A 25,609-nucleotide genomic window follows, 5' to 3' on the forward strand; every position below is an offset into this window, starting at 1 on the left:
AAAGCTAAGCTGTAGTTACTGGTGTGGGTGTAGAATTGCCCTGAAGTGTCTGGTCAACAAGACCCTTACAGGCTTCTCCAGCGACACAATCCCCCATACTTGAGTTATCTGCTACAAGACCTACTTAGGACATGATAGTAACTTTGCTTGCTCTCCAGGGATGGGAGTAGATGGTTGTTTCATCTCTTGCTTTCTGGCTCTGAGACCATGTGGAGATGTTTTCTTCCTGTTCGGGAGCTGACGCTGATGGTCTCCGCTGGCCTTGCCAGCAGCTGTGCTCATTTCGTATCAGGGTTGAAAGCCCATGGAGCCTTTCATCTTGCTGCTGTGACCGGTGCTTTTTCTGCAAGCTGGAGCAAGTGGCAGCTGCCCCGTCTCCTGCAAGGCCAGCTCTTTGTGCACAAACGGAGAGACGTGGGGGTCAAAAGGGAACCTGCTTCGCATCTCCTGGGGACAGGCAGCCCTTTGCCCCAACCAGTGCCAAGCTGTCGCTGTCTTCTCCCTTCTCTTTCTGCACGGGGTGATGGCGGGTGGTGAGGACGCTGCTGCTGGCAGCATGCTGGGAGCCAGCCCCAGGCTGCACGGAGCTGTGGATGCACTGCTTGTTTGGGAGCAGTGAGCCCTGCAGAGAACTGGCTGCTGCAGCTCGTCCCAGCCCTGTAGGGGACAGAACTGCTTTCGCAGGGGCACGGGCAAAGCTGGCAGGCAGCCAGGCTGCTACCGTTAATCAGAGTCCTATGCCTGACGGTGAGCAGGACACCCAGCTGCCCTGATCTGTGCCCAGCACTCGCTGGGGCTAAATGATGGTACAGCAGTGCCTGTCCCAGTACTGTCGAGCCAAGCCTGGTGGCAGCTGTCCCAGCACCAGCCATCCTGGCACTGGTGCCACTGTCCTGGCTCTAGTACTGACTCAGCCAGTACTGCCTAGCAGTTGTCTGGCATTTTACTGCCCAGGCACCAGCTTGGCCCAGTACAAGCTAGCCCAGCCGCACAAGATCCTCCAGCCCGTGCTGCAGGGAAAGCACCTGCAGCGTGGCTGGGGAAAGAGCTGGTCCTGGTTTCTGGCATTGCTCACCGAGCACCTGTTTGTGAGTGTGAGCAAAATGCTTCTTCCTCAGCTGCAGAAGCAGCACCCACACCTCACCCACCTGGGGCCAGGTACCTGGCAGGGGAGAAGCCAGCTCCTTCCTCCAGCACCCTCCTTGCTGGAGCACCACAGCTCCTTGAAAACCTTCCCTCTTTTCCTGTTGAACATGCAACACTGCAGGAGTTGCTCATCTGAGCATGGGAAGAGGACTGGGCTGAACAGGACAGGTCCAGCATCAGTGACCAGCTGCTGGCCCTGGACCAGAGCTGTCAGCACAGGACACCGTTGTGACTGGGAACGTTTGGTTTCCTGGAGCTGGAGCCATCTCAGGGCTGCAGTCAGCCAGGCACTGCTGTCCTGCCTTTGGAGCCAGCCATGTAAGTTTTAGATCCCTTTCCCAACACCTGGCAGAAATAAAGCACACATCCATGTCAAACATAATATATTTATAGCAAAAATAGGCTTTTTCTGTAGCTTCCATACACAAGGTTTTCTCCCCGTACATTTACGCAGTAAACAGGTCGACTGAAGCAGTGTGCGCTGCGCTGACTCAACAGCTGCCCTTGCTTCAGGCTCCCACTTATCACGGGTGGCCTCATTCTTCTTTCGTGGCTGCTCTCCAGAGCCTGTGCTGGATCCCTCGTACCTCCCCAGCCAGGGGCTGTGACATGGGCAGGGAGCAGCCCTGGGACAGGGGGAGTGGTAGTGTATGCTCCTGCCTGCTGGGCAGAGGGCAAGGCTAGTGCATGGGCTGCCTCTGCTCAAACAGGGACAGCCCAGGGAGTCCCCCCAGCCCAAGTTCAAGGAAAAGCTTCCAGTAGCTCACCTGTGCTGACCGCAAGCTTCTCCACCCTGCTGTTAAGCAGCAAGTGACTGGGCACAGGACTTCAGCCCTCTCATGATGGCAAGAAGATACAAGCCACATTGACTCAGGAGGCCTCCCTTGTTCCTCCTGCCCCTCCGCTGATGGGAGGCAGAGGAAGGGCTTTGGGGCAAGCTCTCCAAGGACTGCTCAAAGTCCCCTGCAGAAGCCTCCAGAGCCTGAACAGTCAGAAACCTTCTTACCCCGCTGTCAGAGAAGGCAGAGCACTAGGGCACCCTGCCAGCAAGAGCTTCACAGTTTGGAGTTCACCTGGGTCATCGCTTGTCCATCCCAGAGGGGTTTGGCACATAGACCTAAAGGGCAGGACACATAGGCAGCAAGAGTATCCCCTTCCCATCCCAGGCTGGGGAAGGGCCCTCACTCGGACCCAGCACTCCTCCCTGCCTGACCACGCAACTCAGGACATTGCAACGCACCCACAAGCTGCCTGCGTTGTTCCCAAGCGAGATGCATCACCTCAACAAGGCCAGGCGCTGAAGGGTGGCTTGCAAGCAGGGCAGCCGCTGCAGCACAGGGAAGGAAGCCAGCTCTCCCCTCTGCACTCCCTGTGGTGGCCAAGGCTCCTACAGCGCCCAGGCAAGGAGCTTCTGCTCGCACGGGAGCATCCATCTAAACCGGCCCCAGTCCCCTCCCGCCTCCCTCTCCCCCCGCGTCTTTGGCAGTCCTCCTTGGACATAGTCAAGTCTCCAGCATCACACCGACATCTCAGCAGCACGGACTTGCCTCACAGTTTGGTAATTGCACATAACGGGGCCACTCAGCGAGCCCCACAAGAGGGGGGAAAAAAAAAAGGAATAAGACAGTCAAGTAAACTAAATTGAGTAATCCCTTGCCATCTGTCCCAGCATGGCTGGTCACGCACAAGTCTAGGGAGAGAGGATGCTGCCTGGTCCTGCCGCAGCGCAGTTCCCCACAGTCTAGGAGATCATGTACTGGGTGATGGCCTGCAATGCATACAGCAGCTCTGCCTGCATTCGGGCTTCCAGGATGAGCAGGTTCACGTGGACCTAAGGGAGAAGCAAGAGAGGGTCAGGCAGGCGCAGTGTGCTGCGGGCAGCAGTACAAGCAAGCGCATAGCCAGAGTAGTGAGTCTTTTGGCATGGGACATAATGCCACCAGTTTTTCCAGCACAGGCAGCTGCTCTTTCCCCCTCCTCCCAGTCCTGCAGGCTGTGGCTCCCTCCCAGAGCTGTGTGCTGGGAAGCCCCTGGCACACTTGGCACCAGCACGCCGGGCTGGCACCAGCACAGTCCCTGCTGCCCACAGCAGCCACTCCTGTGAGTTACGGCTGGACCAAGAGCTCGCCTGGAGGCACTCACCAGTGGAGTAATGGCCTTGGAGAATCCCACACTGCCGGTGGCCACTGTGTTCATCACACTGCAGTAAGGCCCATGCCACACTAAGTCCAACTCCTTACAAACAGCCAGTTTCCGTTTCCCCACCACCACCTGCCTCAGACTGGTTTGGTGGCTCAAAGGTTTCCTGTACACCCCCTGAAGCACCCCAGCCTGCAGCCTCTGCACGCTCCTGGCCCCACCACAGCTGGTCAGAGCCAGGGGCCGGCTGTCCCACCTTTTCACTGTGCTTGAACTGCTTCCAGAACCTGTCAAACATTTCTGAGTTTGTCTTCTCTGGGTAGCAGGTTACAGTTTTAATGTAAACTTTGAGCATTCGCTCCAGGAGCTGATTCACTTCTGCGTAGTCGTAGTCATCGTACCTGCGGGGAGCACAGGGGCGAATCACAGCCAGCACCGTGTCCCTACGGAGCACCTCGCCCATGGTCTGCCCGGGGCGTGGCATAGCTGGGGGACAGGGAGACACACAGCAGCGGCCACCAGGCACTGAAGCCCCGTTCCCGAAGTGCCCTGCCCTGGCCAGAGAAGCTGAGCATCTGTTCCCTGTCTGGCCCAACATCCAGACAGGCAGTTCACCTCCATCTCTTTTCCAAGCCCATCTGCAAGACAGCCCGAGTGCCCTACCCTCCTCCTGCCGGGGTCAGCTTGGTTTTCTCCCCTGGACCACGAGGTTGGTTTCCCTACCTAATGCCAAACATGCAGTGGATGTAGTTCCAGATGCCCCGCTTGAAGACGGAGGGTTCACAGCCCTGCCGCTTGGCCATGGCACTGCTTTGCAGACCATCCACCATCCGAAACTTCTCATCCAGGAGATGCCCAATGTCAGAGTAGAGCCGGTTTACCAGCGAGAAGCCATGGTCTTCCCAGGAGTAATCCTGTTGAGCACAGCAAGAGGCTTTCGCAACTGCAAAAAGGAGCCCAGGGCATGTTCCCAGGAAGAAGGGCTGGAGACCTCGGGACACAGAATTCAATAGGTTTGCTCTGGGGGCAGCTCTGCCACAAACCACAACATCCCTCATCAGGCAGCTTTTGAATGATTTTGACCCTTGCTTCCTTGAAGGTGATATGAAGAAATCGACAGCCCTTGGAGACAGAAGCCACCGGTCACCTCCCTCTTCCCAACCCTAGTGGGACAGGTCCCCTCTCAAGAGCTGAGCTTCCCCACTCAGGCATTTTGCAAGAGCAGCTGCACCATATCTGGGCTGCAACAGGCACCCCTGCGACCGTCTGGCTCCCCACCAGGAGCGGAGAGGAGAGGCGGCAGCCCGGGCTGCTGCCCACCAAGAGAGCAGGAACCTCACCTGGACTCTGAATACCTGCGTCTGATCCTCGTCACGCCGGGCAAAGTCCTGGTATCCAAAGTCAGGGTCCTGCATGTAGCATGCAAGATTGGTGGCACCAGTGACTTCCCCGTCGGTATCTGTGAGAGGGAAGAGCCCCGCAGATGGGTCAGAGCAATGCTCAGCTGTCCTGTTCCTAGCCGCAGCAGGTGTCAAAAGCCAGGCCTTGCTGTGCCTCTTTGGGAAGCGCCACTGTCTTCTCCCCCCACCCCGCAAGCACCCCAAGAACCCCTCCCAAGACATGGGGGAGCAACACTCAGGTATGCCATACGAACTCCCATCTTGCACACCCACGTCCGCTCCCTGCCCCTCACCTTCCTCTCGGTCCTGCTGCAGCAGCCTCATCTCCTCTCTGCCCTCGGTCTCCACGTGGATCCGCTGCATGCGTTCCCGGAGGGAATCCAGCTCCATGCAGGAGTCCAGGGACTGCACAGACACAGGTTCAGGGGTGAGGGCAGCGGTCCTGGCTGTCCTCCCCGTCACCCCGCGGACCCACCCTCGGGGGCTCACCCGCTTGCGGTTGATGCGCAGCAGCTCCTGACTGCAGCCGTTGCCGGCAGTGGCTTCGCAGAAGCACTGGTTCCCAGGTGACAAGGGCTTCAGCGAGCCTCGGCCCCCTGGCCCCTCGTCCTGCTCACAGCCACAGCCAAAGACAAAGCTGGCGAGTGCATGGCAGTGCGCCAGGAGGACGACGGCATGCACCAGCTCCGCCAGCGACCAGCTCCATTCACTGATTTTCAGCAGCTTCTGCAGGACACAGACAGACCAGTGATGCGATGCGGGCAGGGTGCTGGCACCCCCTGGGGATGCTGCTGTCCCCGCCGCTGCCCTGGTCCCTGGCTGATAGCCTCCCCCAATACCTCAATGTGCTCCTTGGTGATGAGCCATGGCCGATGTGCCAGGATCTTGTTGATCTCGTTGAGGTTGCGGAGTTTGGGGGGGATGAAGTCGAGGCCGCGCAGCCACTGGGGATCACCCCCCGCCCGCAGGAACTGCAGCACGTGCAGGTTCACCAGGTACCGGCACTGGTGCCGGGCAGCTGCCTGCAAGAGCAGCACGTCAGCATCCCCACACCACGCTGGCGGGACAGGTGTCCTGGGACCCTGCGCCCACCTCTCGCCCAACCTCGAGGACATCATGATTTTGGCCTCTGCAGAGAAGCCCACGGCACAGGCTGTCTGGTGGAGGGAGAGTGGGGAGCCTCATGGGGCTAAGCAGAGCCCCCCATCCCCTCTGGCAGCTCCCAGCGAGGCTCACCATGATCGCGATGTAGTGCCGGCAGTCAAAGGGCAGCGGGCCGTCCATGTGCATCAAGTAGTGCTGCGTCTTGAGGAAGCTGTCGAGGTACTGTGGGTGGTAGCCCATCTGCTGGGTCACCGCCTCCAGCCGTCCCCGGCTCGCCAGCACCTTCACGAAGAGGAACTGGGGGCGTTCGGGGTCGCTGCCGGACATCTTCACTACCTGCGGGGAATGCGCTCTGCTTAGCTTTCCCCAGAGCAGCCCCCGCTGCAGAAGCCCATCCCAGCCAAGCCCGGGCTCTGCGAATGGCTGGGATCCCCTCTCCTGGCCTGGTGCCCCCAGAGGGACACCATCAGGTCAGACGCCACCACAGAGGGCTCGGGCTCAGGTCCAGGAGCTGGGCAGAGCACTGCTCAGTGGGGTCGCTGCTAGCGGGAGGACAGGCTGCAAGAAACACAGGTTGGTCTCTGCCTGGGAGAGGGCATTGCCTGGTGAGCGGAAGCAAAGGGCAAACTAGGAGTGGTGTTTCCTTGCAGCCTTAGAGGCAAATGCAAGGCCGGAGCAGGAGAAACGTGACACAGGAAAGACGTCCCAGAGCAGCCCATCAGCCTTACAGCTAGGCCCTTGCACCGCCAGCACCGAGCCCTCCCGCCCAGCACTGGAACTGGGGGAGAGCTGTGGAGCCTGCTGAGCTGCTCCCAGGCTCGTGTCCCGGCAAGCTAAGGGGCATGCAATGTCCTGGCACCCGCCACGCAGTCGGGAGCACACGGAGAGGCTCAGAGGTCTCCCCACGTGCTGCCCAAGGAAACAGCATGGGAGCAGGTCCCACAGCACGTGGGTGCGTGGCACAGCTGGCACTGGGTGCACCCACTGGTGAAAACACAGACGGGCAACTCGGTGAGGTCCATACGTCCCCAGCAGCACCTGCCCCAGCCCTGCACCAGCCACCGAGCCACGCCACCCCAGTCCCTCCCAAAATGATGGTGGGAGCACAGGGTGGGAATGTGCAAAAGGTGCCCGGGCAGCTGCTGCGCCCCAATGGCCCCATTGCCACACCTCCCATGCAACAGCGCCAAGGCACGAGCACAGCAGGTGCTAACCCTTGTCAGAACGGGTTAACCCTGCCTCAGAAAGTCACGGCTCCCACTCGTGTGGGAGCCCAGGCAGCACCCTCAGATGCAGAGGGAGTGCCTCCCCTCCCGGGCTCAAACCGAAATCTCCCCTGGGAGCAACTGGCCCCGCTGACACTGCCATCATCTTCCTCCCACCCATCTCTCTGGTGCAGTCACCCAAAGGCTGGTGACCGGGGCATGGCAACCACAGTGGCATCTCTGCAAACTAGTCCCTGCTGCACCATGACCCTGGGTTGTCACTGCCGGCCAGGACACACGCACAGCCCTCGGAGCCCCGACAAGGAACCCTGATGCCCCGTGCACCTCACCTTGCCGGCAGCTATCTTGCCAATCAGAGAGCTACATCAGGCCTTAATTTCTGCAGCAGCTCAGCGTGCTGCTACGAGGTGACCCAGAGGGATGGGGCAGCACCGGCAGGGACAGCGAAGCTGTGAGGCATGGAGCAGAGCACCCCAGGGTGAGGGGGAGGCAGAGCAGGGCTGAGCCCCGCAGCAGCACAGAGCAGTCGCACCCACATAGGCAGCGCAGGAAGCAGCTCTGGCTATTTTCTACTGTTCTGCACTGACAAACTCACTATCACTCAGGTGTCAAGAGATTTACTTGATGCCATTTGGAGCTTCCTCTTCGCTTCCTCTGGCCAAAGGGGTCCAAAAAAACCCAAACCCCAAATTAAAATGGGGAGGGATGAAGTGCACCAGCTTCTCAGTCCCACAGAAGGTGCAAACCAGAAATGACCTGCAAAAGTCCCCTGCAAAGTCCCTCTGCTTGGGGAAATGAGCTGCCTTGAGGACACCCATGGGGCTACAGCCTCTGGTCTTCTGGTGGGCAACGGTGGAGGTGTTGGGGGCCCTTCCCCTCCTCCCTGGGGGAAGGTTTTCTCCAGTGAGGAGCTGTGGGACCAGCCTGCAGCTCAGCCTCCAGGGCTGCCAGCTCTTCTCGCTATCTTGTCCAGGTGATGATGGACCGAGGGACCAGGCAGACACGGATTGGAAGGGGAGGGCGAAGGAAGGGGAGGGCGAAGGAAGGTGCAGGGCAGGCCCCCACCTCAGCCCTCATCCCCCAGCTGGGCCCTCCTGCCTGCTCCCCACGGCGGCGGCTCTGTCCAGGGTCTCTCCTGCCGTGTCCCCCCAGCCTTGCCTCCCCAGCCTCTCACATCACCCCTGGCGCCAGCTTCCTCACCCTCCCCGGCCATAACCCTTCTCCTCTTCCCCTCTGCCCACTCGCAGCCCTGGGTGGTGGGAGCATCGCCCCCCTCCCTCGGGGGGGCTTTCGTGTGTTCAAGTCCCCTGAACCCCAATAGGCACCCCGACCCGTACCCACCGCCAGCCTCACCCCCTGCCTGCCCGGGCAGGTGCTGCCCGGGGGAACGATGCCCCGGCGCTGCACGGCCAGCCAATCGCCGGGCAGCAGTTTGCATACAAAGCAGGCAGGAGGATGGAGGAGCCTAGCTGGTCCTGTGCCCTGCAACCGGGAGCAATCCCGGGCAGCGCCGGGAGCCACGGGAGAGGGGCCAGGGGACCCCGCCTCGCCCCCCGCCCGGACGGGCAAGACTCCACCACCCCTCGGGGCTCCATCCCTCCGCGAGGCGACACCGCGGCTCCGTCGGTACCGGTGGCTCTACCGGTGGCGCTCGCTGGGGACGCGGTCGCGGCGGGGACCTCTCGCCCAGCTGTCCGCCCCTGTTCTCGAGGGTACGGGTGGAAGTGCTAGTGCCCGCGGCAGGGGTCCCCACGGTGGTGCCGGGCCCGGTGCCGGCGGCCGGTAACCGGGGCCCCATTGTGCGGGCGGCGGCAGCGCCCCCGGTGCGCAGCGCGAGCAGTGCAGGCGGAGAGAGAAAAACAAGTTTGATTGGCAGTGATGGAGGCACGGCACCTCCCGCATCCCGCACAAAGGGAACGGGGACGGCGCCACTGCACCGGCACCGAGCCGCCGGCCACCGCATCGGGAGAGCGCGGCCCCGCCGGCCCCGCGCGCGGGCGGCGGGAATGCCCCGGCCTGCTGGTGCCGCAGCCGGGCCGGGCCGGTGGCGGCGAGCAGGGCCAGGGCCGAGGCCGGTGCTCTGGTACGGGCTCCGGTGGCGGTGGGGCGGGTCCTACCTGCCCCGGCAGCCGCTGGCACCGGCTTCCTCGGGGGTGCTCCACGCTCTGGGGACACACGATCATGGTGAGCCCGCGCCGTGCCGTGCGCAGTACCGGTGACCGGCGCCGGTCCCGCCTGCCCCGTCCCGGCCGCCGGCAGCGCCGAGCCGGGCACCCCGGCAGCCCGAGCCGGGGGGGGGCGTGCCCGCCGTTCCGCCTCCGCCAATCACCGCCGCTAGAGGGCGGGGCCGCCGACGCCGCGCCCCCAATCAGCTGCGAGGGGGCGGAAGCCCGGCGCACCACGTGGGCCGGGGTGGAAAGTTACCCGTCCGGCGTAGGCCCCGCCCACCTCAGGCAGGAGGCGGGGCCGGATCTGTCCGCCGCTGGGGGGCGCTGCGGGGCCGGGGGGGGCGGGGGGAGGCCTGTCCACGTGCCCCTCTGTCCTCGTCCCCTCCCTCGGCTGCTGCCCGCCCGCCCCGGCCGGGCCCTGCCCGGCCCCAGTGATGGTCACAGCCCCGGGCAGTGCGTGGTGGGGGTGGCCCCAGCGTTTATTGAGCCTCAGCGCTGCCTGTCCCGCTGGCCCGGCCCCGGCCCCGCTCTGGAGGGTGAAGCCGCCTTGTGCCGGGTCCCCTCTGACCCCGCTCTGCCTCGGCCTCGCCCCGATGCCTTCCCTGTGTGGAGAGGCATGGCGCTGGGGGCTGCAGTGGGGAGGTGGAGGGGCATGGGGACAACGGGGCACAAGGGTGTGGTCACAGGGACGGGGGGGCAGGGGGATGGAGCTAAAGGGTGGTGGAGGACAGGGCAGCAGGGCATGAGGGTGACGGGGTGTGGAGACAGCAGGCATGGGGACCAGGCAGCGGGGCACGAGGGTGATGGGCATGGAGACAGCAGGCATGGGCATAGGGCAGTGGGGCACAAGGGCAACAGGGCATGGGAACAGCAATATGGGGACAGGGCAGCTCCTGCCGTGAGCTGCATGCTCACAAGGTGCTGGAGGCCACAGGGGTGGGAAGGTCCCCTGGGCTGGCCTGTGGCTGACAGTGTCCCCCTGTCCCCAGGGCAAAGGTGGCCTTGATGAAGGTGGGCAAGGCCACACTGGCCACCCTGGGGGCCACCAGCAACCCCTTACTGCTCCTTGGCTTTGTGCCGTGGAGGGCAGTGTCTCTGGGTCAGGTGTCCTCCTCTCCCCCGACATCTTTGGGGTGCTGGTCTGCTTCCTGTGCAGGTGTTCACCTTGCAGCCGAAGGGCCTTTGCCACCAGAGATTGGGTTGGGGGCTCTGCGGCAGCCCTCAGCCCCAGCGCCAGGCCCCCACGCCTGCGCGCACCCAACCGGCCACTCCCCATTCCCATCCCCTTGCCCACCTGTCAGCACTGGGCTGGGGTGGTCCAGGAGGGGTGTGAAGGACCAACACGCATCCCTCGGTCCCTGTGGGATAGCCCTGCGGTCACTCCTGCCTGCTGCACCCCACCACACCATGCACTGCCGGGACTCCCAGGGACTGGGGGGCTCCGCTTGCCTGGACACCTACCAGGCACTCTGAACTCCACCCTGCACACACAGTAGGTGCGACATGCCCGTAGGAACTCGCTGGCCCTCTCGCTCAGGCTCACCCGGAACAGCAGCTTGGGGGTGCCCAGCTCGTTCACACAGGTCGATGACATCTGGAAAAGCCAGAGGGTGCGGTGGGCTGCTGGCATGGTGAGCTGGGGACCCCCCACCTCACCACTGCACCCACGCCATGGGGAGCCTGTGCGGCATCCCACTGGAGATGGGACGAAGTGCTGGTGCTGCTGCCAAGGCAGGGGGGAGCTGCAGCACCGCAGCCAGGGCTCACCACAGTCGGGGACCCCCACCATCCTCCTCACATAGGAGAGCAGCCGCAGAACAGCACAGTTGCTGTTGGCCAGAAAGCTCTGGTCATCCGCAGGGAGAGCAGCAGTGGCTGAGGGCAGCAGGAGGCCCTGGCAGCAGTCGCAGAGCCCAGAGACCGAGCCCACCACCCGGCAAGGCCATGGTGCGTCCCCCCCGTGCCCGGGGAGCAGGCACCCATGGGATGGCCAGAAGGGGACTCACCCTCCTGCTTGATGTAGATGAACATGCTGCCGCTGTGAGCCTAGAACAGTGGAGCTGGACCCTGCCCTGCGGCGTTTGTGTGGTGAGAGGAGGGCGGGGCATAGGACTCCGCCAGCGCTTCCCCCAGACCCTGCGAGACAGGCCCGGCCAAGCCCCCAGCGCAGCAGAGTTTTATTGCAGTGGGAAACCCGGGGTGCAGGCGAAGGAGCGGCGAGGCCCCAGGGGGACAGCCAGGCTTGCCTGGTGCCTCAGGGGCAGCAGCTCTCAGGGCTGGGGGTGACACAGTGGCTTGGCCCCTCTGGCCCTTGGCGCTCCTCAGCCTCAGTGTCCCTGTCAGTCGGCCAGTGGCTCTTACCTGCTTGGTCACAGCTGGGGTTGGCATCAGCTAGGGTTGGACCCCTGGGCTGCCCCCTTGCCAGGACACATCCCTGGGTGTGCTTGCAGGCACCTCGGAGCAGCCAGGGGGTATCAGCAAGCCCCCAGTAGCTCCAACGTGCCCAGCACGGGCACCCATGGGAGAGCAGTATGGGAGCCCAACAGCCCTCCAATGGCTCTGCTCCGCTGCAGTAACCCCACAAGGGATCCTGCACGTGGCAGGGCTCATGGGGGGACGTCACCCTGCCCTCCTGGACACCCCAAGGAGAGGGCAGGTGCTGGCACACCGTGCAGTGCACCCAGTGTCCTGCAACGCACCCAGAGCAGCACCCAGTGCACCACCCAGTGCAACCAGCACACCGCGCTCACCTAGCACCCTGCAGTGCACCCAGCACCCTGCAGTGCAGTACAGCTGCCGTGTCGTGGGGGGCTGAGAGTGGCTGTGGCAGGGAGCAGGGCTGGAGGTCCTGGGCATTTGGCGAAGGCAGGGTGGGAGCAGGGAACGAGGCCTGTGGGGTGGCGAGATTTTGGGCAGTGGGGGTGCAAAGCGTATGCGGTGCAGCAGTGCAGGAGTGCATCACACTCCTATGTAGCTGTTCTTGTAGGGGCTGTGCTCATGGGGGGCGGCCGGGGCCCTGGGCATCACAGACGGCGGGTGGTTGCTGCTCTCCCAGAGAGGCTCGTAGCTGTCTTTGGGGGGCAGCTCGCTCACGTAGCAGATGTTCTCGCTGTAGTTGGGCTTGAAGCTCTCCACGATGTCTTTGGGGACTCCGGCCCATTCCTCCAGGGAGAAGAGCGGGCTGAGAGGAGCCACCACCCAGCCCAGCCCCAACCCCATGGGCCAGGGGGTGAGCCTGGGGCAGGGTTGCCCACAGCTGCCTTACCTGGAAGTTGCCATTGTGGGTGATGAAGAGCTCATCGAAGTTCTTGCTGGGGTTGGGGATTCGGGGCATAAGGATGACCCACACCCTGCACAGGAGAGACGTGTCAGAGGGGAAGGGCCCCAGCGCTGCTACTTCCCACTAGCCTTTCACACTCACCTTTCCATGCGCACCAGCAGGACGACAAGGACCAGCAGGAGCAGGCAGGAGGCAATGGGGATCAAGACTGTGTGGATCCAGAACCAGTGCAGCTGCTCCTCCACTGCGCCTGGAAAGAGCCTGGGTAACGTGGAGTCCCAGCCAGCACACTGCCATGGCAGTGAGGTGGGCACGCCGGTGGCCCTTCATGGGTGGCCATGGGAGCTTGGCATCATCTGTGGCAGGGCTCAGCTGGGAGCAGAGGATGGAGAAGAGGCCCATCCCCAAGACCCGCCACTCTGCCACCACAACTGGCTGGTGACCCTGTCCTGGACCGTCTATGCCAGAGCAGCCCTCCAGGGCTAAGAAACCCCTGGCAAAAGTCAGCAGATCCTGCTGGTGGAGGGTGTTTGGCTTCCAGAAGTGCAAAGGATGCAGGGGCCGATGCCGCTGCCTGCACCCCAGGCACCTGGACGGGTCTCGCCCCTACAGCTGCTGCCTCGGGCCAGTTTTCCACTTGCTTGGCCATCCCTCACCTGCTGAGCCCCACCATGCCCCAGCCTGTCCCATCCCGCTGCAGCCCCCAGGACACCTACTCTTGCTGGTGGAGTTACTGCCCCAGACCACAGGAACGCTCCACTCGCTCCAGAGCTGGGTGCTGCCACAGTAGCTGTTGATCTTGCTGCGCACGTAGAAGGTGTAGTACTTCTCGTAGTCCACACTGGGGAAGGAGAAGATGTCTCCTTTCACCCGGTGCTCCTGCAGAGAGATGTGGGCCACGCAATGAGGGCCAGCACTGCCATGGAAGCTGGTGCACAGCTCGTCCCCAGGCACAACCATGGGGGTGCCACATCCGGGGGACTCTCACCGTCCAGCTGGTGTCCTTGTTGCTCTTGTACTTGACTGTGTGCTCCAGGCACTGGGCTTTGGGGTACGGGGATGTCCAGGTCAGCTGCAGCTGGTTGCTGCTCATATTGCGGATGGTCAGGTTGACGGGCGCCTCCGGTTTCACTGCAAGGCAGAGGTGATGCCCAGTGAGTGCCATCCCAAAGCCCCGGTGGCCCTGCTGCCAGCCGGAACGTGATGGGGCAGCCCTGGGGACCCATAGCCCTGCCCCTGCCCCACAGCAGCCCCACAGAGGAGAGTGGGTCCCCCTCATTGCTCCATACCCAGGTCCTGCAGCTCCATGCGCTCGCTGGGGATCTCCAGGGTCCTGCCGCTGAGGCTGGCATTGACGAGGACATGGAAAGGCTGGAACTGGATGATCTCACTCTGGTTGAAGTGGCAGCCGACACTGACACCCCGGTCCTGCAGGTAGTGCTTGCATTCCACCACGGGGGACCCGTTCTCGTACCTGTGCCGCAGCGGGTTACTGGGGCTCCCCGAGACCCCGTACACCCCAGCCCTCTCTGGGACCCCTCTCCCCAGCACATCCCATCCCACTTGTCCTGGAGACAGAGCCTCCTCCACTCTGGGCTCAGGGAAGAGGAGCAGGCTGATGTTGGGACCAGCAATGCTGGCAGGGGCCTCCCGTGCGGGGACCCTGCTGTGGGGCTGGCCATGGGGTGCGGGCACTTACCAGTAGTAGAGGGAGTAGTTGGCCGTGAGCGTCTCTCTGCTTCCCCACGTGCAGGTCATGTACTCCTCGTTGAAGAGGACACACTTCACCCCTGCAAGGGACAGACACCACTGGGCACCGAGGTGGTGGGTGGCTGCGCCAGGGCTCAGGGGTGTACTGGGGAGACACAGCACATGCCAGGGGTCCCTGCACATCTGCGTCAACCTTCCTCCATGTGAGCCAAACAAGCCCAGCTCTTGCTGGTGGAGCTGCAATGCAGCCTGCCTGCAATGCTGGGCCCCCACCATCCCATTCACACATGCTATGTCGGTGATGCCTGGGCTGCCGGCAGCCCCACGTCTTCCTCCAAAGCAGCCAAGCAGCTGTCCCTCCTGCATCCGTACCATTGGCTCCTCTTGCTCCAGACATGCTGTTTTGCCCCCATTCCTCCATCCGCTCCCCTTAGTCACACCGCAGCCGCTGTTTGCAGCCCCTGGCACTGTGGGACAGGACAGAAACCCCTCCCTGCCAATCCATTTAGCTTGTCCCATGAGAAAATCGGGGGTTTTCCGGGGTTTGTGCCTAATGTCTCCATCCTGGCTAAATTCATCTCACTGTTACCCTTTTAGGTGCTTGTAGGTGCCCATGTGTTCCTCTGTCTGGGTGATGGGGGCTATGCTGGGCTGTGCTTCCCACCACAGCCCCTTCGTCACAGGGCCAGGGGCCAAGCCCTGGCAGTTTGATCTCTGCAGGAAACACCGCCGAGCCCCGGGAGGCCGAGCAGCCGCTCCAGGCGCCCATGCCAGCTCCTCTGCCCCCTCCTTCCGCCGCGCTGTGTCGGCCCCAGTCCTGCCGACGCAGATGGAGGCCACATCCTGGGCTGGCTGGGGGCTGCAGGGCCACCAGTCCCCGTGTCAGTTATCACGGCACAGCCCACTCTGGCGGCTGCTGGCACAGCTCACTGCGGGATAAACTCCTCCAATGGGCTGAGGCACCTCGCAGAGCTCTTGCAAGTGCCAAACCAGCTGCTGGTGGCTGAGAGCTGTCCTGGAAGCTCCCAGAAAATGGGATTTTTTCCCCTAAAAATCAGGCAATGGGACACCTGGTCTCTTCCGAGGTCCAAACGCATCAGCCATCACTGTGGGGGCAGGAGAAAGTCAGAACTGGGCTTTCCTGGGCTGTAATGTAACGCGATGGAGCAAACAGGCGCTGCACTCTGGCTGTTTCTGCACGTGGAGATGGAGGGCACCTTCCCAGCAGCCTAGGAAGTCTAGGGATACAGAGGAGCTGCATTTCCACGGAAAGCTGGGGTTTTACTGACAGCCAGCCAAGTGGATTTTTTTCTTGGCAGATGACAGCTGGGGAGAAGGTGCTGGGTGAAAAGAGGAGCCGCTGCCCCCATCCCCTGACTGCACGTGGCACTGCTGACATGACAGGGATGGAAAGGGCGGCTGGCGCAGATCCGCCAGCTGCCGCGCTGCCCAGATGATGCATAGAGCCGATAGGATCTGCACATTGCATCCTGCCGCTGGCTTCCGCCCCGGCCCACCCCGGGGGACCCCCATGGCCAGGGTCCCTCCCAGCAGCACTGCCTGCAGAGCTGGCAGCTCCAGGGCCAGCAGAGCTGCGGGGCTGGGAGCTGTGGGGCCAGTAGAGCCATCGGGCCGGGAGCCGCAGAGCCGGTAGCCGTGGGGCCGGTGGTGCCAGCGATGCTCCAGCGCCAGGGCAGGAGCAAGGACACCCAACGGGGCTCCCTGGCACAGCCCAGCTTTCCCAGCAGCCCCGCTGCAGGGGACCATGTAGGTGCCGGGTGTCCTGGGGTGCATCAGGGGGTTGCAGGGTCTCTGACGCACTCCCCAATGGCTCGCCAGCCCACGCAGCCCCACATCCTGTCCTCCTCGCCCGCCATCACTGGGGAGCGACATCCCCCAGCCCCGCCACCCATGGGGCACCGTGGCCTCCTGCCCCCCTGGGGCCCATGTGCCCCCTTACCTGGATGGCTGTGGGCAGCAGCAAGGTAGGGGCCCAACCTGCAGAGGAGGAGGAAGACAGGCGCGAGGAAGGCGCCAGGCACCGCCATGAAGAGGCAAGCCGTGGGGTGCGTGTGAGCAGCCTCCGTGCACAGCCCACTGCGCAGGGCTGCCGGCTTCCGCACTTGTGCCACTTCCTGCCCCACAGCACCGCCCGCCACCAAGGGGCCCACCCCATGCGGTGCCCCGTGGGTCATTCCAATGGGGACCATGCTTTACCACACCAGGGTCCCAAGGCTCACCCCAGTGGGGCCCCATTGTTATAAGGGGCCTCAAACAAGAATACACCCAAGGACATAATTTGCAACTGCGAACGGCCCATCATGGTGGAATATAGATAAACCAGCAGACACCAATTGAAACCAAAATAAGGAACTTGAGAACTTTACAAACAGAGAGAGAAGCAAAGAGAAGACCATATATGGAAAAGAAGAATAGAATGAATATGTGTAATTCTTCCGGGAGATCCAAAGTATATGTATGATGTAGGACAATATAAGCTGTAACTGATGCAACACGCAGCATGCATGTTAGGTGGTACGATCCCCTGTGCATCCAGCACTGTAATAAAGAGAATGCCTGCTTCTTAATGCTGCATTGGGGTTAAGAGGTTTATTCCCGATTTCAGTGACAGTTTTGGCGACCCAGGTGGGACACTGCTTCTGAATCTCGACGGATCCGCGGGTTCGCAGGACCTCCAGCCGGCACTGAGGGATTCTCAGGGAGAATCTCCGATCCCTGGACTGAAGAGCTTGAGCAAGACCCCTGGGAAGGTAAAAGCATTCCTTTCTTTAAAAGGGTGGTTGCCTGCCTGTAAGACGTGGTGAAAGCCTCGCAGGGTTGGGCTATAAAGGTACCTAAGGGAAGGTTTGGATCCTACCGGATGAAAGTCTGTAGGGAAACCAGGTTTGGAAACCGAAGGGATGCGTTAGAGTCCCAGTGAAACTGGTATAGGGGTTAGAGTCCCCTGCGTTAGAGTTCCACTGAAGGTAATATAGGGGTTCGAGTCCCCTTCGATTGTTTTGTGTAAAGCTATTGTCTCTGTTTTTTGGGTTGCTGTTGCTATTTGTGGCTATTTTGTGTGAAGTTGTTGTTTTTGTGTTTTGTGTTGTGGGTACTGTTGATATTTTTGGCTGTTTTGCGTGAAGTTATTGTCTTTGTGTTTTGTGTTGTATCTTTTATAATGGGTAATAAACCCTCGGCGGAAGGGGGGATTCTGAAAAGATCTCCCCTAGGACGTATATTGAAACATTGGGGAAAACTGGGGGGGGACCCTCTCACCTGAAAACAGTTTATGAAGTATTGTAATAGTTGGTGGCCAATGTACACTCTCGAAGATCAGGAAAAATGGCCGAAAAATGGAACTCTAAGATATAACACTCTACTACAATTTATGTTTTTTTGCAGGCGGGAGGGTAAATAGGATGAAGTATCATATTTTATTTTTCACACACACACATAAGAAATCACCTGGAATGGCAGAAGGAATGTGGAATAATCCCACAGGACCCTATGATCTTGGCCCTAGAAAAAGAAGGGAGTGGTAGGGATTTAAAACGATGTTGTTCTGCTTGTGGTATTGGGAAGAGATGTTTGAAAAGTGAACAGGAGGAAGATGATGATTTGGAATTAATGGTTGCTCCCCGGCAGAGGTTGGGAGAAAGTCCTGGCAATGATGATGAAATCAGTGGTGTGAGCAGGGCAAAAGAAAGTGGTCATAGGCGAGCTAATGAGGCTGGTGACATGGAAGGATCAAGGGAAAGTAGCTATGAACAAGAAGGGCAATCTGGTTGGGCAGAAGGATTTAGTCCAGTTGCAGGAAGAACAAGGGGACGATAAGGGGAAGCAGGAGAGGTTTTACAAGCTCCCCTCCTGCAAGTCGTCGGAAATAATGGGCCAGTAACAGTTAAAGTACCATTTTCAATAATGGATTTGAGGTTCTGGAAGGAAATGGCGGGTATTTATAGAGAAAACCCAGAAAGGGTGGTTGAAGTATTTGAAACTATAATCGGGACCCAAGACCCTGATTGGAATGATTTACAGGTAATATTAGACACATTGCTAGACGGTACTGAAAAGAAGATGGTATTAAACACTGCTCAGAAACAAGTAGAAGGGGCATATGCTAATGGAGATTTGCAGGGAACGATAGATCAAAATTTTCCCACCGCAGAGCCAGGATGGGATCCCAACCAGCCAGGACCCTGGGGGCTTTTAACAAGGTATCAGAGGTGGATATTATTTGGCATAAGGCATGCTATGCCGAAAGTGATTAATTGGTCCAAATTATATGAGGTTAAACAAGAACCAAAAGAATCATCTGTCTGCCTTCATGGAGCGATTGAAAGTCACTGCCCAGAAATATGCTAATTTGGACCCTGAAAAGCCAGAAGAGGCTGTTCAATTGGCTTCTATTTTTATGGGACAGTCGGCCCCACATATAAGAAAAAAACTTCAAAAATTGGAAGGAGCAGACTCAAGGGATTTGGGAAAGATGTTAGAGATATTGTGGATGATTTTTAGTAATAGGGAGAAAGAAAAAGAGACACGACAGGCTCGAAGAGAAAACCTAAGAGAGGGGAGATTGATTGCTGCTTTGACGGGGGCTCCTGGAGGAGCCTATGAAGGAAGGGGAGGAACAGGAAGGGGTTACTGGGGGATGGGAAGAGGGAAAGGGAAGATCATCTCCTGTTGTGCAACCCCATCTTGCGAAAGATCAGTGTGCAATCTGCAACGAAGCAGGGCATTGGAAAAAGGAATGTCCTCAGGCTGGGAACTTGGACCCAGCCCTACAAGCCATTAAGCTGATGACGTTAGATGATGAATCCTGAAGGGGACCGGGGGAATCATCCCCAGCTGAACTAAGGCTGAGGAACGATGAGGCAGAATTTTTAGCTGATACGGAAGCCACTTATTCTGTACTTAATACTTGTAAAGGAAGCCTTAGCCATGAAACTGTAAGCGTTGTTGGTGCCACAGGGAAATGAGAAAATCAGCCCTTTTTACAGCCCTTAAAATTTAAGTTAGGAAGACAGTGGATGACTCACCAATTTTTGTATATGCCTGAATGTCCTATACCCTTGATGGGAAGGAATTGAAACCATGCTGCTGAATTATTGTATACTTTAATTAAATATTCCTATGATCTTTAGACCTTTAGATTGCCTATTCAAGTGATTAATTAAGCATTATCTTTAGACCTTTAGATTGTTTAGTCAAGTGATTAACTAAGATTGTTTGAAGACCAGATGTTTAAGAAATATTTAGCTGAGTAGTCAAGTGTTAAAGGTATATACAACAGAATGTAACTAATCAATAAGAAGCTCAAAGGCTGTGAAACGAACTGTCCGAGACGATGAAGGAACTAGTACCATCAAGAACCAGTTTAATGGTTTGGAACAAAGACAATGGACAGTGTACGAGTGCCAAGAGAAAGGGTTCACCAAAAGGACAAGTGATGAAGACTACAAAACGACCACCAGAGGAAGTAAACGACCACCTGGAGGACTGAAATTGCAAACAAAGGACATTAGATGGCAGCAAAGACCATGGAATAAAATAACTAATGTACCTATGTAATTAATCATAGAAAAGGTGTAGTCATGTAAATGATTTCTAAGAACTGTGATGAATATGTAATAGTCTCAAAGATAAAAGCCAAGACTAACGGCACACTAGTTGGGAGCGCTCTTGGCGGAGAATTCCCCAGTGCGACCCCAGTGCTGCTAATAAAGACTACCTGCTTAACAGTATCATTTGCTGTTGAATCGAATTTTCTTTGTTTTATAGTAAAGTTTGTAATAGCAAAATGTCCCATTTGTTTAAAAAATAATCCCATGAACAGGAAAAGACCGCCCGCAGGAACCATTAGGCAAGGAAATTCTCCCGGGGATTATTGGCAAATTGACTTTTCTGAGTTACCAAGACAAAATTGTTATAGATATCTCCTGGTATTGGTTGATAGCTTCTCGGGATGGCCAGAAGCTTTCCCTTGTTGCACCAACAAAGCTAGAGAAGTAACTAAGCTATTACTCAAAGAAATAATAACAAGATTTGGGCTACCGATAGGAATGTCCTCTGATCAGGGCCCGCATTTTGTGGCAGATATTGTTCAAGAGCTAAGTAAAATTGTTGGTATCAAGTGGGATTTACATCCCCCATGGAGGCCTAAATCGAGTGGGAAGGTGGGAAGAATGAATCAAACCCTGAAACGGCAGATTAGTAAAATATGTCAAGAAACTTCTTTAAAGTGGCCACAGACCCTTCCACTAGGTCTTTTGAGAAACAGAATACAACCAGGGTCTAGGAGTAAAGTTAGTTCTTACGAGATATTATATGGAAAACCATACCAAATGCCACTGATTCCAGGGGAAATACATAAAAAGATTTATAGTAAAAAAAATCTGTAAAAACAGATTTAAAGTTGTATCTGATTTCTCTAGGGAAAATCCTTGTGAGTCTCTGACGTCACATTGTTTTGACAAGACCACTCACATTAGACAATCAGTATCAACCAGGAGACTTCGTATACGTGAAAACGTGGAACTCCGAACCTCTGTGGAGAAAGCGGAAAGGACCCTTTAAAGTATTCCTAACAACCTACACTGCAATCAAGGTAGGAGGAATCGAGCCCTGGATGTACTACACCCGAGTAAAACCAGCATGTTGTGGTTTAACCCCAGCCAGCAAATAAACCCCACAAAGCCGCTCGCTCACCCTCCGCCTCTGGTGGGATGCAGGAGAGAATTGGGAGGGCACAAGTAGGAAAACTCGTGGGTTGAGATAAAAACAGTTTAATCATTGAAATAAAATGAAGTCGAACGATAATAACAATGATAACAACAACAATAACAGAATAAACAAAGTAGGCAACGCACAATGCAACTGCTCACGGACCGCTGACCGCATGTCATGAACAGAGGGTGAGCCCCCTCCCACTCCTGGTTTTTATACTGAGCATAATGTCACATGGTATAGAATACCCCACTGTCCAGCTGGGTCAACCACCCCAGCTAGGCTCCCCCCCCCGCCCCAGCTTCCCCTGCATGTGGCAGGGCATGGGAGACCAAAAAGAGAAACAAAAGCTCCCCAGTGCAAGCACCACCCAGCAACAACCAAAGCATCAATGGGCCATCAGTGCTTCTCTCATACCAAACCCAAAAGACAGCACTGCCCCAAGCTACTGGGAAGAAAGTTAGCTCTGTCCCGACCCACTTACTCCACGTAGCATCGGTTGCATGAGGTGTAGGGGGGGATGCTCCCTTTGAACATCCAGCCCAGCACCGGCAGTCGGGGTGCCAGGAGGAGCTGTGCTTCAGCACCAACCACTTCCAAAGCAGCTTGAACCCCTTCATATGCTACCAATATCTCCTTCTCAGTTGGAGTGTGGCGGGCCTTGGATCCTCTGTATCCCCGACTCCAGAACCCTAAGGGTCGACCTCGAGTCTCCCCTGGTGCTTTCTGCCAGAGGCTCCAGGTAGGGCCATTCTCCCCGGCTGCGGTGTAGAGCACATTTTTAACATCTTGTTCTGCCCAGACTGGCCCAAGGGCTACTGCCTGAACTATCTCCTGTTTAATTTGTTCAAAGGCTTGTCGTTGCTCAGGGCCCCATTTGAAGTCGTTCTTCTTCCTGGTCACTTGATAGAGAGGGCTTACGATCTGACTGTAATTTGGAATATGCATTCTCCAGAAGCCCACAACGCCTAAGAAAGCTTGCGTTTCCTCTTTGCTAGTTGGTGGGGACATGGCTGTTATTTTATTGATCACATCCGTTGGGATCTGACGACGTCCATCTTGCCATTTTATTCCTAAAAACTGGATCTCCTGTGCAGGTCCCTTGACCTTACTTTGTTTTATGGCAAAACCAGCCTTCAGAAGGATTTGGACAATTTTCTCCCCTTTCTCAAAAACTTCTGCTGTGCTGCCCCATACAATGATGTCATCAATGTATTGCAGGTGTTCCGGAGCCTCACCCTGTTCCAGTGCGGTGTGGATCAGTCCATGGCAAATGGTAGGGCTGTGTTTGACGCTGGTGTGCTCCGTACAAACTTCCGCCACATGCGTCAGGTACATTTGACTTCATCTGGATCTTTGGATAACTGCTCATTGTTCAGGTCATCATAAATAACTTCCAGCACGGCCAATTCCCTCAGGTACTGGATACCTCTCTCCATGGTGGTCCACTTGCCTGGGTGACATACAACATCTTCCTTGAAGGGAAACCTTTCCTTCACACCTGACAGGAGTCACTTCCAGAGGCTGAGGACTTGTGCCCCTTGTCCAATCATTTTGTCAGTGCCGCCTTCCCTAGAAAGGGATCCCAGCTGTTTCGCTTCCCTACCCTCTAATTCCAGGCTACTGGCCCCGTTATCCCAGCATCGGAGCAGCCAGGTGACAATGCGCTCGCCTGAACGACCACTGAAGTCTTTTCGCATATCTCGCAGCTCCCCCAGGGATAGGGATCGAGTGGTCACCATCTCATTTACCATTTACGGGTTCTGCCTCCTCCTCCTCCTGTTCTCATGATGGCCCTAGTTCATTTTCATCCCTTACTAAACGAGCGGGTTTCCTTGTGCATTTTCTTTTTTGTATAGGAGCAACTGAAACTGGAATGGGTTGGTTCTCTGTGGCAGGGGGCGGAGTAGCTGCCGTGCCTGCCGTGGGGGGTGGGGGAACCACAGGGCCTGTTGTTTTGTCATCAGCTGCAGAGACCTTTTCTTCCCCTGAGGGTTCTGAGTGGTGTTGAACAGGGCCAGGCCCCAGCACATTGCAGTGATTTGTGTCTCCCTAGAATTGCCAGGGTGACAGCATACTTTTTCCAAATATTCTACTGATTTTTCAGGATTCTGCACTTGCTCAGAGGTGAAGTTCCAGAACACTGGGGGTGCCCATCATCCTAAGCATTTGCCCATGCTATCCCAGTCACCCTGCCGCTCATAACTACCCAGCCTTGGTGCAGATCTCTGGATGACATTCTTAAATTGCTTATTAACCTTGGACAAAACTGAAACAATATTCCCAAGGAATACCAATAGATGTATCTTAACTACCCAGGGATGTTCAAGGTACTGACAAGTTATTTTAACGAAGGAGACGACATCATAGAGGAAGGTAGTGAGGGTGCTATTCTCTATTTCCTCCATAAAAAATCTCTCAGAGGAAGAGGTATAATTGCTCATGGTCTGAAACAAAGAAGTCTCCGAAAAACTCTCGAAGACTTAATTTGGAGTTTTAGAAAGCAGGTATTCTTTATTGCAGCACTGGACGCACAGGGGATCGCTCCACCTAGTGTGCGTGCCAAATCACTTAACCACAGAAGTTATATACAGTTAGAGTATACATATTCATTACATTTCCCAGAATTCATTAACATATGCAAAAGTATCAGTCTTCACACATACTTAGTTCTAGCTCCTGGCTTAAGTAGCATAATTCTCACTAGCACCACCCTCTTATCTCAAGATACAAGGTTGGCCTCCTTATCTAGAATACTAAGTTTCAAGGCCTTTTTATCTACTATGTGTCGGCCTATTCACAAGGTATTCCTAACCATCTGCATCATTTCAACCAAAGAACTGTAAATCTCTTCATTGTTCCTTCGTACTTGAAGTTAATCCCTATCAATCCCTCCTTTTCTTTTGAGGGTATATAGTTAAAGCTATATCCCTCAATAAATTAAGCTACTTTGAAACTACAAAAGGAGAACTTCACTGTAGTTCCTCTTATATTAGTCTCACCTTCTCAGAACTTCAGTTTCCAATTATAGAACAACATTTCCAAATCACTGTATTATTACATATATGTTATAAGAATACCTAACAACTTTTTCACCCATTGACTAAGGTTGGGAATCCATGAAGTTAACCATTTGAATGTTTCCCCTAATTCATATGAAGAGTCATCCTTCTGTATTTCATGAAGTTGTTAAACTATTTGTGTGCAAAAGTGAGTACCTCTATCTGATGATATTACTGCTGGTATTCCAAATCGAGGTATAATTTCATTCAACAATACTCGAATGACTTCTTGAGCTTTATTTGTTCTGCAAGGGAAAGCTTCTGGCCAACCTGAGAATGTGTCTGTTAACACTAACAAATACCGATACCCCCTTTTTCTTGGGAGTTCCGAAAAGTCTATTTGCCATTGTTGCCCTGGGATGTTGCCCTTTCCAATTGTCCCTATCTGTACCCTATTGGTTGTGTTAGGGTTATTTTTCAAACAAATTTCACACTGCTGCGTTACTTGTTTTACCACAGTATACAAATTGCGACCTACTATTCTTTTGTTTAGATCGGTGTACAAAGCATCTGGTCCCCAATGAATTTTGCTGTGCTCATCTAAAATTAATTTCCACAATATTCTGGAGGGTATTATAATACGTTCATCTGGTGTATATACCCATCCATCATCTTTTTCTTTCCCTCCTAAATCGTCCTATCTTCCTTTGAATATTTTTCAGAGCCTAAATTTAATTTTAACACTTGAAATTTACCGTCTGGAATCAAAGCCAATGCCTCAACTTCCGTCTTTTCTGTGGCTTGCCTGGCCTCATGATCTGCCAATTTATTTCCAATTTCCGGTTCAGTGTTACCTTTTTGGTGTCCTCTGCAATGCATAATAGCCACTTTCTCTGGCAATTTTACAGCTTCTAGGAGTTGTAAAATTTCTTTTGCATGTTTTATCTGTTTTCCTTGGGCTGTAAGCAATCCTCATTCTTTCCAAATGGCTCCGTGGGCATGTACCACTCCAAAGACATATTTAGAATCAGTCCATATATTAATTTTCTTCCCTTTTGACAATTCTAGGGCCCGAGTCAAAGCAATTATTTTGGCTTTCTGTGCAGATGTCCCAACAGGTAAAGATTTAGCCTCTATTACCTTATGGGTGGTAGTCACAGCATACCCAGCCTTACGTTCTCCTTGCTTCACAAAGCTGCTCCTGTCTATGAACCATGAGTCCTCAGCATGCTCCAGTGGTTCTTCTTTCAGGTCCGGTCGACTTGAATAGACAGCTTCCATTGTCTCTAAACAGTCGTGCATCACAGGTTCTGAGGTATCTCCATGGAGGAAAGATGCTGGATTTACAATATTAGTAGTCTGTATATTAACATCATCCTGCTCTACCAAAATAGCTTGGTATTTCAAAAATCGAGGAGAAAGCCAGTGACTCCCCTTTTGTTCTAATACTGTTGTCTGAAAAGCGGATTCGTGCCCGGCGTGCAAGTAACCAATTCCACACGCTCAGGAGAGATATTGTTTTATTCAGGCCTGGGTGCTCGGTGGACTTGCCACAAATCAAGCACACCTGGTCTAATCACCTTTCTGTTTATATCCATGCTTCTCATACATATTTTAAATTTCTCTTTTACATATTCATTACATTTCCAAGAACTAATTATAATATTACATCATCTTAAACACATGCGCACTAAAGCCCTTA

General features: G+C 56.0%; 3 protein-coding genes and 1 long non-coding RNA gene across 6 annotated transcripts; 1 reads left to right on the forward strand and 3 right to left on the reverse strand.

Moving 5' to 3' along the window:
- Positions 1-1,518: 1,518 nt before the first annotated feature.
- LOC142087665 (sestrin-3-like) lies at positions 1,519-9,313 on the reverse strand. 3 transcript variants are annotated; one of them, XM_075162123.1, is made up of 9 exons: positions 9,133-9,313; positions 5,922-6,125; positions 5,525-5,707; positions 5,175-5,411; positions 4,979-5,090; positions 4,626-4,744; positions 4,009-4,199; positions 3,542-3,686; positions 1,519-2,977 (listed from the first exon to the last, which is right to left on the reverse strand). In XM_075162123.1, the coding sequence occupies exons 1-9, from the start codon at positions 9,196-9,198 to the stop codon at positions 2,888-2,890; spliced, it is 1,347 nt and encodes a 448-aa protein (XP_075018224.1). In that variant the 5' UTR covers positions 9,199-9,313; the 3' UTR covers positions 1,519-2,887. The 3 variants fall into 3 exon arrangements, with proteins under 3 accessions (XP_075018224.1, XP_075018227.1, XP_075018225.1); XM_075162126.1 differs by lacking the exon at positions 9,133-9,313 and adding an exon at positions 7,637-8,106; XM_075162124.1 differs by lacking the exon at positions 9,133-9,313 and adding an exon at positions 7,611-8,106.
- A 938-nt stretch (positions 9,314-10,251) lies between these two features.
- LOC142087668 (uncharacterized) lies at positions 10,252-11,214 on the reverse strand. Its single transcript, XM_075162129.1, is given in 4 exon segments — positions 10,252-10,365; positions 10,478-10,541; positions 10,645-11,101; positions 11,104-11,214. Coding segments are annotated over 4 exon segments (654 nt in total). The 3' UTR covers positions 10,252-10,343.
- Positions 11,215-11,262: 48 nt separating this feature from the next.
- On the reverse strand, positions 11,263-16,302 carry IL2RG (interleukin 2 receptor subunit gamma). The gene is made up of 8 exons (XM_075162128.1): positions 16,134-16,302; positions 14,163-14,253; positions 13,753-13,937; positions 13,452-13,594; positions 13,180-13,342; positions 12,605-12,713; positions 12,449-12,533; positions 11,263-12,345 (listed from the first exon to the last, which is right to left on the reverse strand). The coding sequence occupies exons 1-8, from the start codon at positions 16,219-16,221 to the stop codon at positions 12,142-12,144; spliced, it is 1,068 nt and encodes a 355-aa protein (XP_075018229.1). The 5' UTR covers positions 16,222-16,302; the 3' UTR covers positions 11,263-12,141.
- Positions 16,303-16,392: 90 nt separating this feature from the next.
- Positions 16,393-22,291, forward strand: LOC142087669 (uncharacterized). The gene is made up of 3 exons (XR_012675553.1): positions 16,393-16,944; positions 20,614-20,786; positions 22,127-22,291. It is a non-coding gene; the product is annotated as an uncharacterized LOC142087669 (long non-coding RNA).
- The last annotated feature ends 3,318 nt before the right edge of the window (positions 22,292-25,609 follow it).

Source organism: Calonectris borealis, chromosome 13 (assembly GCF_964195595.1).
Source record: "Calonectris borealis chromosome 13, bCalBor7.hap1.2, whole genome shotgun sequence".
Taxonomy (NCBI): Eukaryota; Metazoa; Chordata; class Aves; order Procellariiformes; family Procellariidae; genus Calonectris; species Calonectris borealis.